At 41.7% G+C, this 16,192-nt stretch overlaps 1 protein-coding gene across 1 annotated transcript in view; it reads left to right on the forward strand.

Annotated features, from left to right (window-relative positions):
* Positions 1–16,192, forward strand: part of LOC126480897 (neural cell adhesion molecule 2) — a 586,813-nt gene that overhangs the window by 292,752 nt on the left and 277,869 nt on the right. The window contains exon 5 of the mRNA XM_050104295.1: positions 13,676–13,827. Coding sequence (XP_049960252.1) covers positions 13,676–13,827 — 152 coding nt within the window. The remainder of the gene's footprint in view (positions 1–13,675; positions 13,828–16,192) is intronic.

Genomic DNA, 16,192 nt, shown 5'->3' on the forward strand with positions numbered 1-16,192 from the left:
TTGCTCTCCGCCGCTGTGTTCTCTGCTCCTGCACCGTCTGCGCATGTACATTTCAGTGTTTGCCACATCTGTCTGCTGCTCTCTCCGAATACGTCTCTCCCTCCCACCCCCTTCTCTCTCTCCCCCCCCCCCCCCCCTCTCTCTCTCAAACACAACTCTAGAGAAAGATATAGAGACAGAGAAGAGCAACTGCCCGCGCGGGCCATAACACATTGTGAGACCGGATGCAAGTGTCGCAAGCATTTGTCTCTCTAAATTACCCCGCTGGTTAGCGTGCAAATAAGGGCTTGCAATTCTGCGTAGATCGCGGAAGCGCTGCAAATTGGGGAGATGTTGGGGAGGGTTGTCCTTCTGTCGTATCGCATGCCAGGTTGGCCGCTACCTTGTGGGACCGGATGCACCGCAGTGAGTACTGGGAGCATATATTTTCGATTACCTTCAGCAGCTGCGAGCGTAACGCTTCATTTATCACTACAAAAGCTGAGAAGAGGATGTCGTTTAATGTGTTGTAGGTTCCCAACTCCCACCAACCTGTCCTATTTCTGATGTTTATCATGTCGTTATTCTCTACCTCAAAGGTCTTAGAATCTAGATTTAGAAACAGCCTTTCACGGTGTTCACAGGAATACACTCTTTGGATTTCTGAATGGAAGGAAACGTTATCTGCAGTTTGTCCAGATACCCCATCTGCAGTTAAAGCAATCGCATCTGGAAGAGGTGAGATGAAGTAACAATAATAATTGTGTTGTTGAACGTATACATAGAGGAAGAAGAAATAAACTAAAGTGATATTAGGAAAATAAATGACACAAGCACTAAACTGAAAAAGTCGTTTGTACAGTTTCTGAATGAAATTTGGTGCTTGGGAAAAATTCTTGAAGAATTGAAACTAGCAAGAATTATGAGTATAGACAAGAAACGAGATAAAAGAGAATGCTCAAATTGTAGTGGTGTATCCATTTTAAACCTATCATTAGCTACATATTTGCACACTGCATTCTACCAGGGAGGGGAGCTAGTACGTTAAGCCTATCACAAAAAATTTTTGGAAAAATATAAATTTCTTTAATTGTTGTTATTTTATTAACTTCCTTTTTAAATAGGTCCTGAACTTAAAAGTATCTCTCAGCACAATATCAGCAATTCCAACGCATCTTCCGTAATGTGCACACAGACAGGAAGAGTAACTTACGACCACCACAAAAATATTTACAAGATCCTGAACTTGAAAATATATATAGACATTTGTTACGAAAAGTCACATCCACTGTTAATGCTTAAATTTTTGGGCTACGTTGTACTGAAAATTTCAAAACGGTTTCGGAATATGGTGTTGGAAATTGTAACGTTCTTTATAAAAGTGAAACAATAAACTTTACTATTACGTTGAATGAAGTCTTAACTGTGGAATGGATACAGAACTCAAGTTGTCGTGTTGCGTGTTGTAAATGCAAGTGGTGCGCTTACTCTGTTTCATTGTTAGCAAAACTTTACGAATTGATTGGGCAATACAACTGCCAATGCCAATAAAGAAATACAGTCACTGCAGAATGCATCCAGCCCCTAAAGCACTGAATCCTAAGGCCCTGTTCGCATAACAAATAAAATAAATTGTCTTACCTCTAGAGCAGAAACGGTGGAACGCGATATATTCTGGTCTCTCATAAGAAAATTTAAATGCAAACTACAGCCTCAGCAGTGCGCAATGTTGGCCATAATACTTCAAATGCACATGAAATTCATTTGTCTGATAATCGAGAACATTTAAGAAAATCCAACTTCTTTGAAAAATTTATGACCTGGGCTGGGATGCGGTACTGATTAAGGTGAATATTAACACTCAGTTTTTCTTTTAGCAAAATTAGATTGCAATTTAATTTTGGTTTTCCAAAAACATCTGTCAATTGAAGTTACATTCCTCACAATTGATTCACAAACAATGGGATTTAGTCAGAAAGTATTATCTAACTTCATTAATCGAACATAAATGCAAACCATAAAATTACATATAGCTCTGTTAACAGATCTTAAAAGCACTACAGGAATGAAATATTTAACTAGTCTTTTTCTCAAAACATTTTACGTAAATTCTGGGGTTGTTCAAGAATTATAAATTATCAGCCAACTCATCTACAATACGCGCTCGCAAAAACAGAAATCATATTTTTTTAATATTTTTACCTTATTTGCCTGGAGACTTCTGCTCTCATGTTCAACAATATTGACTTACCTAAATTAATCTAACTCTTGGTGGCCTCACACAGCACACCACAGAAACTGCCTACTCCATCGTCTTTCCCTCACAGAGAGCCACCTACTACTGTGCGCAAAGCGTTGTCTTACTCCAACACTAGCAGTACAGTATCTTTGCTCTGCGGTCGCGCACAGTCAGCGATCCGCATTATCGAGCCTAGCAGAGACATTCATCGTTTATAGTATACTAGTTTCATTTTAATGTATTAATATTCTTATATTATTCTGGTGCCACATACAAGTGTGCAACAGTATACTTCTTTCAAAATCGTTAAACAAGTTCGCTGATCACATTTTTTGGACCCCTCGCAATATGTATGATAAACGGTAGGTGAGATACCACACCCTTGTTTCAGTCCTTGGTTTACATTCAGTAACTCCTGATTTATATTTATTATTGTGTTATCATACAGTTATTTAACGGAATTCAACAAATATAGATGTACACTGTAGTTTTAGCTGAACATAGTTTTACAAATTCTTCGAATGGCTATACCTGCAAATAAAGGCAATGGAAGGGAAACACGTAAGAAGAGCAGAAACAGAGGTAAACAATAAGATACGGAACAGATACATTTCTTTAGATATCCCGGGACAGAAATCAATAAAGAAAACTAATGCAGATGTGGTTCAATATATTAAGAAATATAAAGCTATAAATGGTTGTACAATGAGGAATCTGGGTATAACTATGAGCGAAGAGAGCTAAGAGAAAGAGAAGAACAAAGAACTGAAGCAGCTGAGATGAGGTTTTTGAGGTCAGTTCTTGGTTAAACAGTAAGACACTGGATGACATCAAAACGTGGCCACCTGAACGCATGCCATGGCAAGGATTACACTTCAACCAAATTGTGAGACGGGTTATAGGAAGACCAATGAAGAGTTGGAGATAACACTTTTGTTAAATTCCTTTGGTTTCGGAACGGGTCAACAGCCGCTCCTTGAAATGGAAGAAGAAGAAGAAGAAGAAGAAGAAGAAGAAGAAGAAAAGTTCAAGGAGAAGAAATTAAAGCTTTCAGGTTTGCCGATGACGTAGTGACATAGTATTTCTCTCACATACGGCAAAATACTTGGAAGATGAGTTGAACAGTGGATAGTGTTTCACATTTTGTTTATCCTACAGCTCTCAGGCTAAACGTTATTCTGTATTCTAGGGAGGGCTTTCAAAGGAAATCAGAGCCCATATTAATCATTCAATTATACGCTTCTCTCTTCTGTTCTACATTTTGAAATGTATTTCTCATTTTTTTTCTAGTGTTGTATTCAATGCTTGCATTAATCTCATCACCATTTAGAACTGTATTTCTCCTTACTTTCCTAGTGTTGTATCCAGCGCACGCATTAGTCACACTACCCCACACATCGTGACTTGTGGAGTAAAGTTACAGGAGCATAATGCCAAATATGCCAAATTACTATTTATAAAACTAAAAACTAAACTCATTCAGGAAGGCCCAAGAGTACTGACCGGCGGCCGTGTCATCCTCAGCCTAGAGGCGTCACTGGATACGGATATGAAGAGAATGTGGTCAGCACACCGCTCTCCCGACCGTATGTCAGTTTACGAGACCGGAGCCGCTACTTCTCAATCAAGTAGCTCCTCAGTTTGCCTCACAAGGGCTGCGTGTACCCCCCCTTGCCAACAGCGCTAGACAGACCGGATGGTCACCCATGCAAGCGCTAGCCCAGCCCGACAGCGCTTAACTTTGGTGATCTGACGGGAACCGATATTACCACTGCGTCAAGGCCGTTGGCCAGTTACTAATTATAGACCAGAATATTTTTGTTTCGAAGACGCTTTCGCCCCTTCCTAACAATCTGTGTGTGCGTTACAAAACATTGTGGCGTTACAACAAGAGAGAGAGAGAGAGAGAGGGAGAGAGAGAGGGAGAGGGAGAGAGAGTGGGGACATTGAGGGATAGGCGACGATGAGAGAGAGAGATACGTTTGAAAAATACATGGTTGAAATATATTGATACAGCCATACCTGACTCAAATGACTTTTTGATGAAACGAAAGTAAGGCAGTTTTACACGCCAGATAATCACGTTTAAATAGGACTATATTATTACAACTTACTTTTTGATTCAATGTAGAGTTGTACTACTTACATTTTACAAAGAATAAATTTTAAATTTACGTTTTTATTTTAACATGGTTGCGTAAAAATTTGTTTTTATTGATATTATGCCAAGGCTGTAGCTTTCTTCTCATAGGCATATTATTAATTTCTAACGTTCCGCAAGAAGTATTGTTAACGAAGCAGATATAAGATTTTCTGAAATATTAAGTTTTCTTTCTGTTCGTTCGTAAATATAAGACCAATTTGATATTAACAAAGAAAACACTTGATACTATCAAGTTCAAACTGTTAATGAGTTACTAGCATCGGTATTAACTATTTACTGATCGACCGGTTTCCTTTCTCATCGTATGGTGTTACTGCTCCATAATTCTGAGGAGATGTCATCTGCACACCAGTCTCCACCAAGAAGCGAGTTGTCGCATTGGTTCAGACACCGGTCTCACCCCCATTGCATGTGTTAAATGGTGTCTTCCTCTTTAAAAAAAAGTAGTAGTCTATTCTGAATCTCATTAAACGAAACGGATGTTTCTGTTCACAGAAAAATATATTCTGTTCAGCGCCTCCATAAGTGAAGTATACAAGAACTGATGGTAGATCAAAAATGGCTCTGAGCACTATGGGAGAAGGATATCACATACATCCATGGCCGAGGCAGGATTCGAACCTGCGACCGTAGCGGTCGCGCGGTTCCAGACTGAAGCGCCTAGAACCGCTCGGCCACACCGGCAGGCAACTGATGGTAGTGATGGTTGTTGTTGTGGTCTTCAGTCCCGAGACTGGCCCGATGCAGCTCTCCGTGTTACTCTATCCTGTGTAAGCTTCTTCATCTCCCAGTACCTACTGCAACCTACATCCTTCTGAATCTGCTAGTGTATTCATCTCTTGGTCTCCCCCTACGATTTTTACCCTCCACGCTGCCCTCCAATACTAAATTGGTGATCCCTTGATGCCTCAGAACACGTCCTACCAACCGATCCCTTCTTCTGGTCAAGTTGTGCCACAAACTTCTCTTCTCCCCAATCCTATTCAATACTTCCTCATTAGTTATGTGATCTACCCATATAATCTTCAGCATTCTTCTGTAGCACCACATTTCGAAAGCTTCTATTCTCTTCTTGTCCAAACTATTTACTGTCCATGTTTCACTTCCATACATGGCTATACTCCATACAAATGCTTTCAGAAATGACACTTAAATCTATATTCGATGTTAACAAATTTCTCTTCTTCAGAAACGCTGTCCTTGCCATTGCCAGTTTACATTTTATATCGTCTCTACTTCGACCATCATCAGTTATTTTGCTCCCCAAATAGCAAATCTCCTTTACTACTTTAAGTGTCTCATTTCCTAATCTAGTACCCTGAACATCACCCGACTTAATTCGACTACATTCCATTATCCTCGTTTTGCTTTTGTTGATGTTCATCTTATATCCTCCCTTCAAGACACCATCCATTCCGTTCAGATGCTCTTCCAAGTGCTTTGCTGTCTCTGACAGAATTACAATGTCATCGGTGAACCTCAAAGTTTTTATTTCTTCCCCATGGATTTTAATACCGACTCCGAATTTTTCTTTTGTTACCTTTACTGCTTGCTCAATATACAGATTGAATAACATCGGGGAGAGGCTACAACCCTGACTCACTCCCTTCCCAACCACTGCTTCCCTTTCATGTCCCTCGACTCTTATAACTGTCATCTGGTTTCTGTACAAATTGTAAATAGCCTTTCGCTCCCTGTATTTTACCCCTGCCACCTTTAGAATTTGAAAGAGAGTATTCCACTCAACATTGTCAAAAGCTTTCTCTAAGTCTACAAATGCTAGAAACGTAGGTTTGCCTTTCCTTAATCTTTCTTCTAAGATAAGTCGAAAGGTCAGTATTGCCTCACGTGTTCCAGTATTTCTACGGAATCCAAACTGATCTTCCCCGAGGTCGGCTTCTACTAGTTTTTCCATTTGTCTGTAAATAACTCGTGTTAGTATTTTGCAGCTGTGGCTTATTAAACTGATTGTTCGGTAATTTTCACATCTGTCAACACCTGCTTTCTTTGGGATTGGAATTATTATATTCTTCTTGAAGTCTGAGGGTATTTCGCCTGTTTCATACATCTTGCTCACCAGATGGTAGAGTTTGGTCAGGACTGGCTCTTCCAAGGCCGTCAGTAGTTCCAATGGAATGTTGTCTACCCCGGGGGCCTTGTTTCGACTCAGGTCTTTCAGTGCTCTGTCAAACTCTTCACGCAGTATCGTATCTCCCATTTCATCTTCACCTACATCCTCTTCCATTTCCATAATATTGTCCTAAAGTACATCGCCCTTGTATAGACCCTCTATATACTCCTTCCACCTTTCTGCTTTCCCTTCTTTGCTTAGAACTGGGTTTCCATCTGAGCTCTTGATGTTCATACAAGTGGTTCTCTTATCTCCAAAGGTCTCTTTAATTTTCCTGTAGGCAGTATCTTACCCCTAGCGAGATAAGCCTCTACATCCTTACATTTGTCCTCTAGCCATCCCTGCTTAGCCATTTTGCACTTCCTGTCGATCTCATTTTTGAGACGTTTGTATTCCTTTTTGCCTGCTTCATTTACTGCATTTTTATATTTTCTCCTTTCATCAATTAAATTCAATATTTCTTCTGTTACCCAAGGATTTCTACTAGCCCTCGTCTTTTAACCTACTTGGTCCTCTGCTGCCTTCAATACTTCATCCCTCAAAGCTACCCATTCTTCTTCTACTGTATTGCTTTCCCCCATTCCTGTCAATTGTTCCATTATGTTCTCCGTGAAACTCTGTACAACCTCTGGTTCTTTCAATTTATCCAGGTCCCATCTCCTTAAATGCCCACCTTTTTGCAGTTTCTTCAGTTTTAATCTACAGTTCATAACCAATAGATTGTGGTCAGAGTCCACATCGGCCCCTGGAAATGTCTTACAATTTAAAACCTGGTTCCTAAATCTCTGTCTTACCATTATATAATCTATCTGATACCTTTTAGTATCTCCAGGGTTCTTCCATGTACACAACCTTCTATCATGATTCTTAAACCACGTGTTAGATATGATTAAGTTGTGCTCTGTGCAAAATTCTACCAGGCGGCTTCCTCTTTCATTTCTTAGCCCCAATCCATATTCACCTACTACGTTTCCTTCCCTCCCTTTTCCTACACTCGAATTCCAGTCACCCATGACTATAATATATTCGTCTCCCTTCACTATTTGAATAATTTCTTTTATTTCATCAAACGTTTCTTCAATTTCTTCGTCATCTGCAGAGCTAGTTGGCATATAAACTTGTACTACTGTAGTAGGTGTGGGCTTCGTATCTATCTTGGCCACAATAATGCGTTCACTATGCTGTTTGTAGTAGCTTACCCGAATTCCTATTTTCCTATTCATTATTAAACCTACTCCTGCATTACCCCTATTTGACTTTGTGTTTATAACCCTGTAGTCACCTGACCAGAAGTCTTGTTCCTCCTGCCACCGAACTTCACTAATTCCCACTGTCTCTAACTTTAACGTATCCATTTCCATTTTTAAATTTTCTAACCTACCTGCCCGATTAAGGGATCTGACATTCCACGCTCCGATCCGTAGAACGCCAGTTTTCTTTCTCCTGATAACAACGTCCTCTTGAGTAGTCCCCGCCCGGAGATCCGAATGGGGGACTATTTTACCTCCGGAATATTTTACCCAAGAGGACGCTATCATCATATAATCATACAGTAAAGCTGCATGCTCTCGGGAAAAATTACGGCCGTAGTTTCCCCTTGCTTTCAGCCGTTCGCAGTACCAGCACAGCGAGGCCGTTTTGGTTATTGTTACTAAGCCAGATCAGTCAATCATCCAGACTGTTGCCCTTGCAACTACTGAAAAGGCTGCTGCCCCTCTTCAGGAACCACACGTTTGTCTGGCCTCTCAACAGATACCCCTCCGTTGTGGTTGTACCTACGGTACGACTATCTGTATCGCTGAGGCACGCAAGCCTCCCCTCCCCACCAACGGCAAGGTCCATGGTTCATGGGGGGGGGGGGGGGGGGGGGAGGTAGTGATGGTAGCTGTTTCAATTACAGATCTTGAAGAGTGTTTCCAGTAAATGCAGCCCAAATGTTCGTATGTTCACGGGAGCTTCTTTTTTTATTTTTATTTTTTAAAGGAACCACTTTGTAAATTCCATACACGCTATGAAAGTGAATGATCCTGTTCGCTATCCTTCGCGAATGTCTTGTGAGAACAGGCATTACCACTGGAATGCTTTCGAAACGGTTAGGTAAAGTGGGCTCATACAGCATGTTTATCACTTACAATAAAAGAGACCAGTTATTCCGAATCATCTATAGACGACCTTACACCCAGTGCCCTCTGACCATGGAATATACTCATTGGGATAATCCTTTATTAATATCTGATTTCAATGAATTTGGATTTACTATCAAGAACTGTAAAACAACAAAAAACAAAAGGACTATAAAATCGCTAAGACCTATGTTTATACATAGTCTACAAGATTCCACATGGTGCGTGACGCACTGTATCTTGTATCACTACTAACCACTCTCTTTCTTGTTCCACTCGGTAATAGAGCTACGGGAAAACAATTGTCTATGTGCCTCAGTACGGGACATAAGTTATCCTATCTTGTCCTTGCGGTCCTTTCGTGAAATGTACTTTGGCGCCAGTGCAAACTTTTTTGCAGTCAGCAGCAAATGCCTGTTCTTGGCATTTTCTTCAACAGAACCTTGTTTTACTCCTAAGGATTCCCGTTTGAGATCACAGAGCGTTTCAGTAATTAATGATGCTGGGAACTACCGGTAACAAATATGGAAGCGCGCCTCTGACTTGCTTCGAAGTCTTCCTTTTATCCGATCTGGCGGGGATCCCGAATACTCGAGCAGTGCTTAAAAATATGTCGCACTAGTGGACTATGCGCGTTCACTTTCATAGATTAGCTCACATTGCTATAATTATCCCAATAAACCGAAGTCGATTATTCGCCATCTTTTCTGCCGCGATTACATGCTCGTCCCGTTTCATATCGCTGTGCAACTTTACGCCTAGGTATTCAACCGATGTGACTCCGTCAAGGAGCACACCTCTAATCCTGTATTGGAACGTTATAAGATTATTTCTCCTAGACATCTGCAAATTTTTCCACAATTAGAGCAAGCCAACATTCATCACACGTGATAAAATTTCTGTCCAAGTGATTTTGTGTCCTCCTACAGTTACTCGATTACGACACTCTCTCTTACGCTACAGAGTCATCAGCAAATATTCACACACTGATGCTCACTCAGTACGTCAGATTGTTTATGTATATAGAGTACAAGAGTGTTTCCTTAAAACTTTTGTGGAGCACTCTTGACGGTACCCTTGTCTCCGATGAACACTCTCCGTCAAAGACAACGTGTGGGTTTTGTTACTTAAGAAGTCTTCGAGCCGCTCACATATCTGTTCTCGGACCTTCGCCAACAGTCTGAAGCTGGCCTGTCAAACGCTTTCCGGAAATTTAGGAATATGGAATCTGCCTGATGCATTTCATCCAGATGTGCGGAAAACGCAAGCCGAGTTTCCCACGAGCGATTCCTTGTAAATCCGAGCTGATTTATGAACAGAAGCTTTTCTATCCAAAGGAAACTTAATATATTGGAATTTAGAGCATGCTCAAGATTTCTGCAGCAAATCGATGTTAAGAACAGCGACTTCTTATTATGTGGGTCCATACATTTGCCTCTTCCTATACACAGGGGTCACTTGCGCTTGAGGCCTTGCGCCGGGGCAGAGGTTCACGAAAAAGGAGCCATTGCCATAGTGCACTCTTTGTAAACCCGAACTGGGCTTACATCCGGACCTGGTGACTTATTTGTTGCCAACTCTCTCAGCTGCTTCTCAACGCCAGGCATGCCCATCACCATCTGTGCGACGGTCACGCGATGGTATGTCTGTACGATCCTCCTCTGAGAACGATTATTAAACGCGAAATTTACAACTCTCTTTTGCTGACTTATGTTGTCGCACCAGATTAGCCCCAGCGAGTGACTGAATAGAAGCCTTCGGCCTCATCGTGGACCGAAATTTTATCGGCTTCTCGATGAGATCTATCGTAAGATGGTGGAAGTTGTATGTTTAGCGCATGGCTCTTTTTCTTGATGCGCGAATTTCTATTAACTTTCACCTGTTAACGTAATGAATGTATCTACACTGTGCTGATTTCAAAATACGTGCTTCTGAGGCGAACTGCGTTTTCTGCCTTAATTTGTCTAGTTGTAAAATTGTTTGTTGCTTACGATATTAAAACCGTTTAGTGTAGAGGTGGAGCCCCTCCATGCACACACCGGCATGATGGCCAACACAAAAGGTCTACTGCCATCTCTGCAAGGTCTCGCAGGATGTGGGTACTGCGATGTTTGCGTACGTCTGGTTAAGAGTAACCATTAATACGCGCTCATCTAGAGATAAGTTGGGCGAAAGTCGAACAAACGGTAGTGGTAGGAAGGGCAGAGGGGGAAAAGTGCCAAGGTGACAGCCAAGGCATTAAAACCGCTGCGATGGTTGAGTCGGGTTGTAAGAGCAGTAGCGGTTTTCTTGCTGCCTGAGACAGGTCATGCAACGGTAGGCTTCATTAGTAGTGGGTATATGGAGGTTGATACATTAGACGTTGTGGTGCTGTTACTCAGCGGCTGCCGCTGGGTGCCGGTGTTGATTTCTCTGTCAGCGTCAGCATACCTGTAAGAACAGTTAGGTTCATCATCGTTTTGTGTCCGACAGGTCATTTATCAGACACACAGTGTAGGGTAATGTTGGCGATTTGTTTGTGCATCAGTGTGTGAGCTTGTCGGTCTCCCTGTTGTAGCCTGTCGGTCGGCCTTACTAGCAGCTGGCATATCCTGTCAACGTTGCTTACATGCTGCGGTTTGCTGACGTTTGTCGCTTGTGGGTGTATGTTAGCTTACCATAGGCGTATTTAGTGTACTAAAGCATACTATTTACAGGTTATTGTATAGACAAGTATACTTCAAGCATTCAAATGTATATTTTCAAGATTTTTACACAGGATGTTGTTTTCCTGTGAGCATTCTCTACATGACATCCCTTTCTTGCCGTGCGTGCTTACGTATGTGTCTTATCTCGGTGGCAGGTAAGTTCACCACATATTGATTGTATCTCACGTCAGGAGCCGTGCTTATGCTCTGTCCTTGCGCTGGACTACCGTCACCCTTCTGACACGCAGCACATTTAAAATGAGCGCTCCTATTATAGTCCTCAGCATTAGTTATTTTACACACTTCTCTATACGTATCAATTAATTTATTGTTCAAAACTAGCAGTACTTAGGAGTTTATTAATCAGAAGTTTTAAATAAAATATTGTCGTCTTATGAGAAACAAAAACAAAAATAAGTAATCTGAACAGCAGATGATTAACCATTTAAACACATCTAACAACCAGGAGTGACTACATGGATAAAGGCACATCAAGATCTGTGTAAGGTTGCTTTCGCAATGAGAACATTCTTATACCATATTTGATAACAGTTAATAAAATGCAGACGGTCTAATAGAAAAGGAAATATTGTCTTTCGTGTTTTGGAAACATACGTGCGCCGAATCTTAAGACAAAAGAGATTTTTCTCAGCTATTGATTAAAGCAGCAGCAGCATGCCGCCTCGTATCTGGATTTAAAAGAAGGGAAAAGAATATCTGGCCCTGAGCGAGAAAGGACGTAGCCGGGAGCTGAAGGCGAGGTATTAATAACGGTAGAAGGACTCCTTATAATTCTTCTCCATTCAAAGACAAAGTTTCCTTGTTATTGAATCGAAGTTGAATCAGTTCTCTTGAGCCATGAAAGAAATTCGTGAGCAGAAAAAGTATTTAATTCCATGTAAACACAAGACTGACTATGTCAGTGGTGGCTGACGAACTCAAAAAAATTCTCTGTGGTTCTTTCACATGCTTTATCGTCCTCTGTAGAGCGTGATAAGCTAAAAAAAAAAAAAAAAAAAAAACCAGCCATTGGCAAACTAACTAATTAGAATCTGGAAGGAGATGAAGCGTTCTCTCTTTTGTTACAGTAATTACATTTGCCCACCACAATTCATGTACTTACTAAATCTCAGTGCATTCTTAGTGACAGGACTGGTCCTTCTGCGTTTGGAAGCTGAAGAACGTAATGATTGAATAGTTACGGTAAAACTAGATTCTGTCACTTTCTAAAAGTATTAAAGTGTTATGTCGCAAAAAATGATACCGAAACAATATTACAAACAATATGTTTCAGGTACATTGGTTACTTATTACAAGAAATTCGTTTTCTTTTTCAAATATACTGTACTTATATTTGTCCAATAGCAGCCTTCAAAGCTTTAAGCCTTAGGGGGAAGATGAATTTCTCATTATTTGAGATAGGTTCTTCCACATTTTTTGGATTTTCGTGAAACAATTCAGTAGATTTCGTACAATCCCCTTTTCTCACTCATTGGTCAGTAATCAGTTCGTTTACGGCGTAGACGCGTCTCTATCGACTTTACAAGTGATCTTTCGGTTTCCGTGCTTCATTACTGCTTGACGTTACATTTACAGAAATATAATATGAATTAATACAATCCTTGTATCATATTGCTGGCGAATGCACTATTCTATTTCTTTCCGGCGTCATAGAATTTATTATTTGTCTTTATTTCCCCGTACTTCAGAGTTTCGAAGTAAATAGTAAATAAAAACGACCTGAATCTCAAATAATGTGCTACAAGAAAATAAAAAACCTTCGGAAAAAGCAAAAGTACGCTACTTGCGAAGAGTCCTCACCATTAACAATTTTATTTTTGAAAGTATGAAATTATTGTTATCGACCAAGAGACACATTTTTCGCGGTACAACTTATAATAACATTTTACAAGAAGAATGGCATACCAGCTAAAATAGAAAAAAAGTATAAGCTTATTTTTGACTAAACAGCCCTGCAAGTGAACTGAATTTTCAAAGATTAACGGTAATCAGTATCCGGAATATCACTCTCAATCAAAAGTATGACAATCAGTCACTGCATTACATTGCACCCCTATCTTTAACATTTTCTTTTTAGGTCAACTGTTCAGACGCTCATTAAAATCGTCTCCCTTTTGTCACCCCAGATATTAACGGAAGACGGCATTCAAAATAGTATAGCAAATTAGAAGACCATAAAAAGTTGCTTGGTGTACCAAAGGATACTTACCAATAGAGCCAAGTGTCTCGCAACTTCCGTCTGGCGTTATTCCAGAAATTCATTCTAAGCGTGTACTCATAGTTCATGTGTGTACCATGCTAACATAGGAATCTTTTCATTGTCTGTTTCAGTTAAGCCAGTTTCGGTGAACATACTGACGAGGGAGAAAGCTGTGTCTGCAGACCGTAGGTACGAGGTCGAATGCAAGTCTTCAGGGTCGCGACCTGAGGCCATCATAACCTGGTGGAAGGGTAGCCGCCAGATCAAGCGACACAATAAGAACGTAAGTACAGCGCTTCTGGCGCTGACTCACTCAGGCCTGTTACTCAGTTTATGTTGTACGTACTCGTAGACAGCACATTTACACCACTATTGCACACATCAGAAAAAGTTTTGCATCACCTCGGTTCCGAGTGTTTCGGAACCTGTACAGAAAATTGGAATAGAGATCAACATAAACCATTTCAGACCTTTTTATTGCTCATGAAAACCACACACTGCATGTTGTACCACCATACACCAAGACCTTCAGAGGTCGTGGCCCAGATTACTGTACACACCGCTACCACTAATATCCAGTAGCACGTCCTCTTGCACTGATGCATGCCTGTATTCACATGGCATACTATCCGCAAGGCACTGTTGTTCCAGATTCTCCCACTCCTCAACGGCGATTCGGCGTAGATCCCCCAGAGTGGTTGGTGGGTCACGTCGTCCATAAACAGCCCTTTTCAATATATCCCAGGTGTGTTCGATAGGGCTCATATCTGGAGAACATGTTGACCACTCTAGTCGAAAGATGTCGTTATCCTGAAGGAAGGCATTCACAAGATGTGCACCATTGGGACGTGAATTGTCGTCCATAAAGACGAATGCCTCGCCTATATGCTGCCGATATGGTTGCACTGTCGATCGGAGGATGACATTCAGGGATCGTAGAGCCATGATGAGGCCTTCCATGTCCACCAGCGGCGTTCGTCTGACCCACGTAATTCCACCCCAAAACAGCAGGGAACTTGTTGCACTCGCTGGCCAGTGTGTCTAAGGCGTTCAGCCTGACTGGGTTGCCTTCAAAGACGTCTCTGACGATTGTCTGGTTGAAGGCATATGCGACACTCATTGGTGAAGAGAATGTCACGCCAATCCTGAGCGGTCCATTCGGCATGCTGTTGGTCCCATCTGTACCGAGCTGCAAAGATGGACCTCACTATGTACCTAGGGAGTGAAGTTGCGCCCCATGCAGCCTATTACGCACACTTTGAGTCGTAACACGAGCCCTGTGTCTGCACGAATATCATTATTCGACATGGTGGCATTGCTGTCGGGGTTCCTCCGAGCCATAATCCGCAGTCAGCGGTCATCCACTGCAGTATAGCCCTTGGGCGGCCTGAGCGAGGCACGTCATCGACAGTTCCTGTCTCTCTGTATCTCCTCCATGTCCAAACACATCGCTTAGGTTCACTCTTAACAGCCTTGACACTTCCCTTGTTGAGAGCTCTTCCTGGCACAAAGAAACAATGTGGGCGCGATCGAACTGCGGTATTGACCGTCTAGGCATGGTTGAACTACAGACAACATGAGCCGCGTACCTTCTTCCAACTGGAATGACTGGAACTGATCGGCTGTTGGATCCCCCCCTTCTAATAGGCGCTGCTCATGCATGGTTGTTTACATCTTTGGGCGGGTTTAGTGACATCTCTGAACAGTCAAAGAGACTGTGTCTGTGATACAATATCCACAGTCAACGTCCATCTTCAGGAGTTCTGGGATGATGCAAAAAGTTTTTTGATGTGTGTCAATAGCCTCTTACAACATAAACAAAAAGAGTCTGAATAAAAGTCTACACATGCCAACAGATTAGAAGAGGTGATGTGACATTCGTTTCCTCCGACCTATGAAAGATGAATTCAAAGTGTAATTGTGCAGGGGTTGGACAAAATTATGGAAATACCATGAGAACTGTATGCTTCAACGTAAACGCCGATGCTAGCCAAACCTGCTGCTTGCGCTGTTGTATTTGACCGCGAATGGCACCTGTGCAGCGTTCTCAATAAGTTTGTAAGTCTCATTCGCGGTCAGAACTGTGTTCTACGTAACTGAGAATGCAAAATGTCGGAGCTGTATGTATTCGAATGTGGGAAAGATTTTGGTGCTCGTGTGGTGGGTGATTCCATAGCCAAGGTAGCCGAAGTGTTCGGTGTTCCAAGAAACAATGTATCGATGGTTTATACCGCATAATCTAAGTCACAACGCGGGCGAAATTATGGGTTAAGTGGTCGTGGCAGACGGTCATTGTAGAGGATCGCGACGAAAAGTAAGAGGACAGCAGCAGCAAAACTGTCGTACACGTGATCCCTGTCACCACCAAAACAACACAAAAGGTGCTCCATAAGCGGGGAATTACAGGGCGAGCTGGAATTCGAAAAGCACCGATTATTGAAACAAATGTCACAAAACTTGGACTATGGAGCAACGGGAGAAAGCCGTTTGGTCAGATGGTCGTTGTTTCATAACTTACAGACGAGTCCCAAACATGTCGGGGGTTCAAAGATGATTTGGACAACCATATTGTGATTCCATGGGCCTCATAGTTACTCTGCACTGTCGCATTACTGTCAAGGATTGTATGAAAATTTTGGTTGATCAGA

This window comes from Schistocerca serialis, chromosome 5 (genome assembly GCF_023864345.2).
Source record: "Schistocerca serialis cubense isolate TAMUIC-IGC-003099 chromosome 5, iqSchSeri2.2, whole genome shotgun sequence".
NCBI classification, from domain to species: Eukaryota; Metazoa; Arthropoda; class Insecta; order Orthoptera; family Acrididae; genus Schistocerca; species Schistocerca serialis.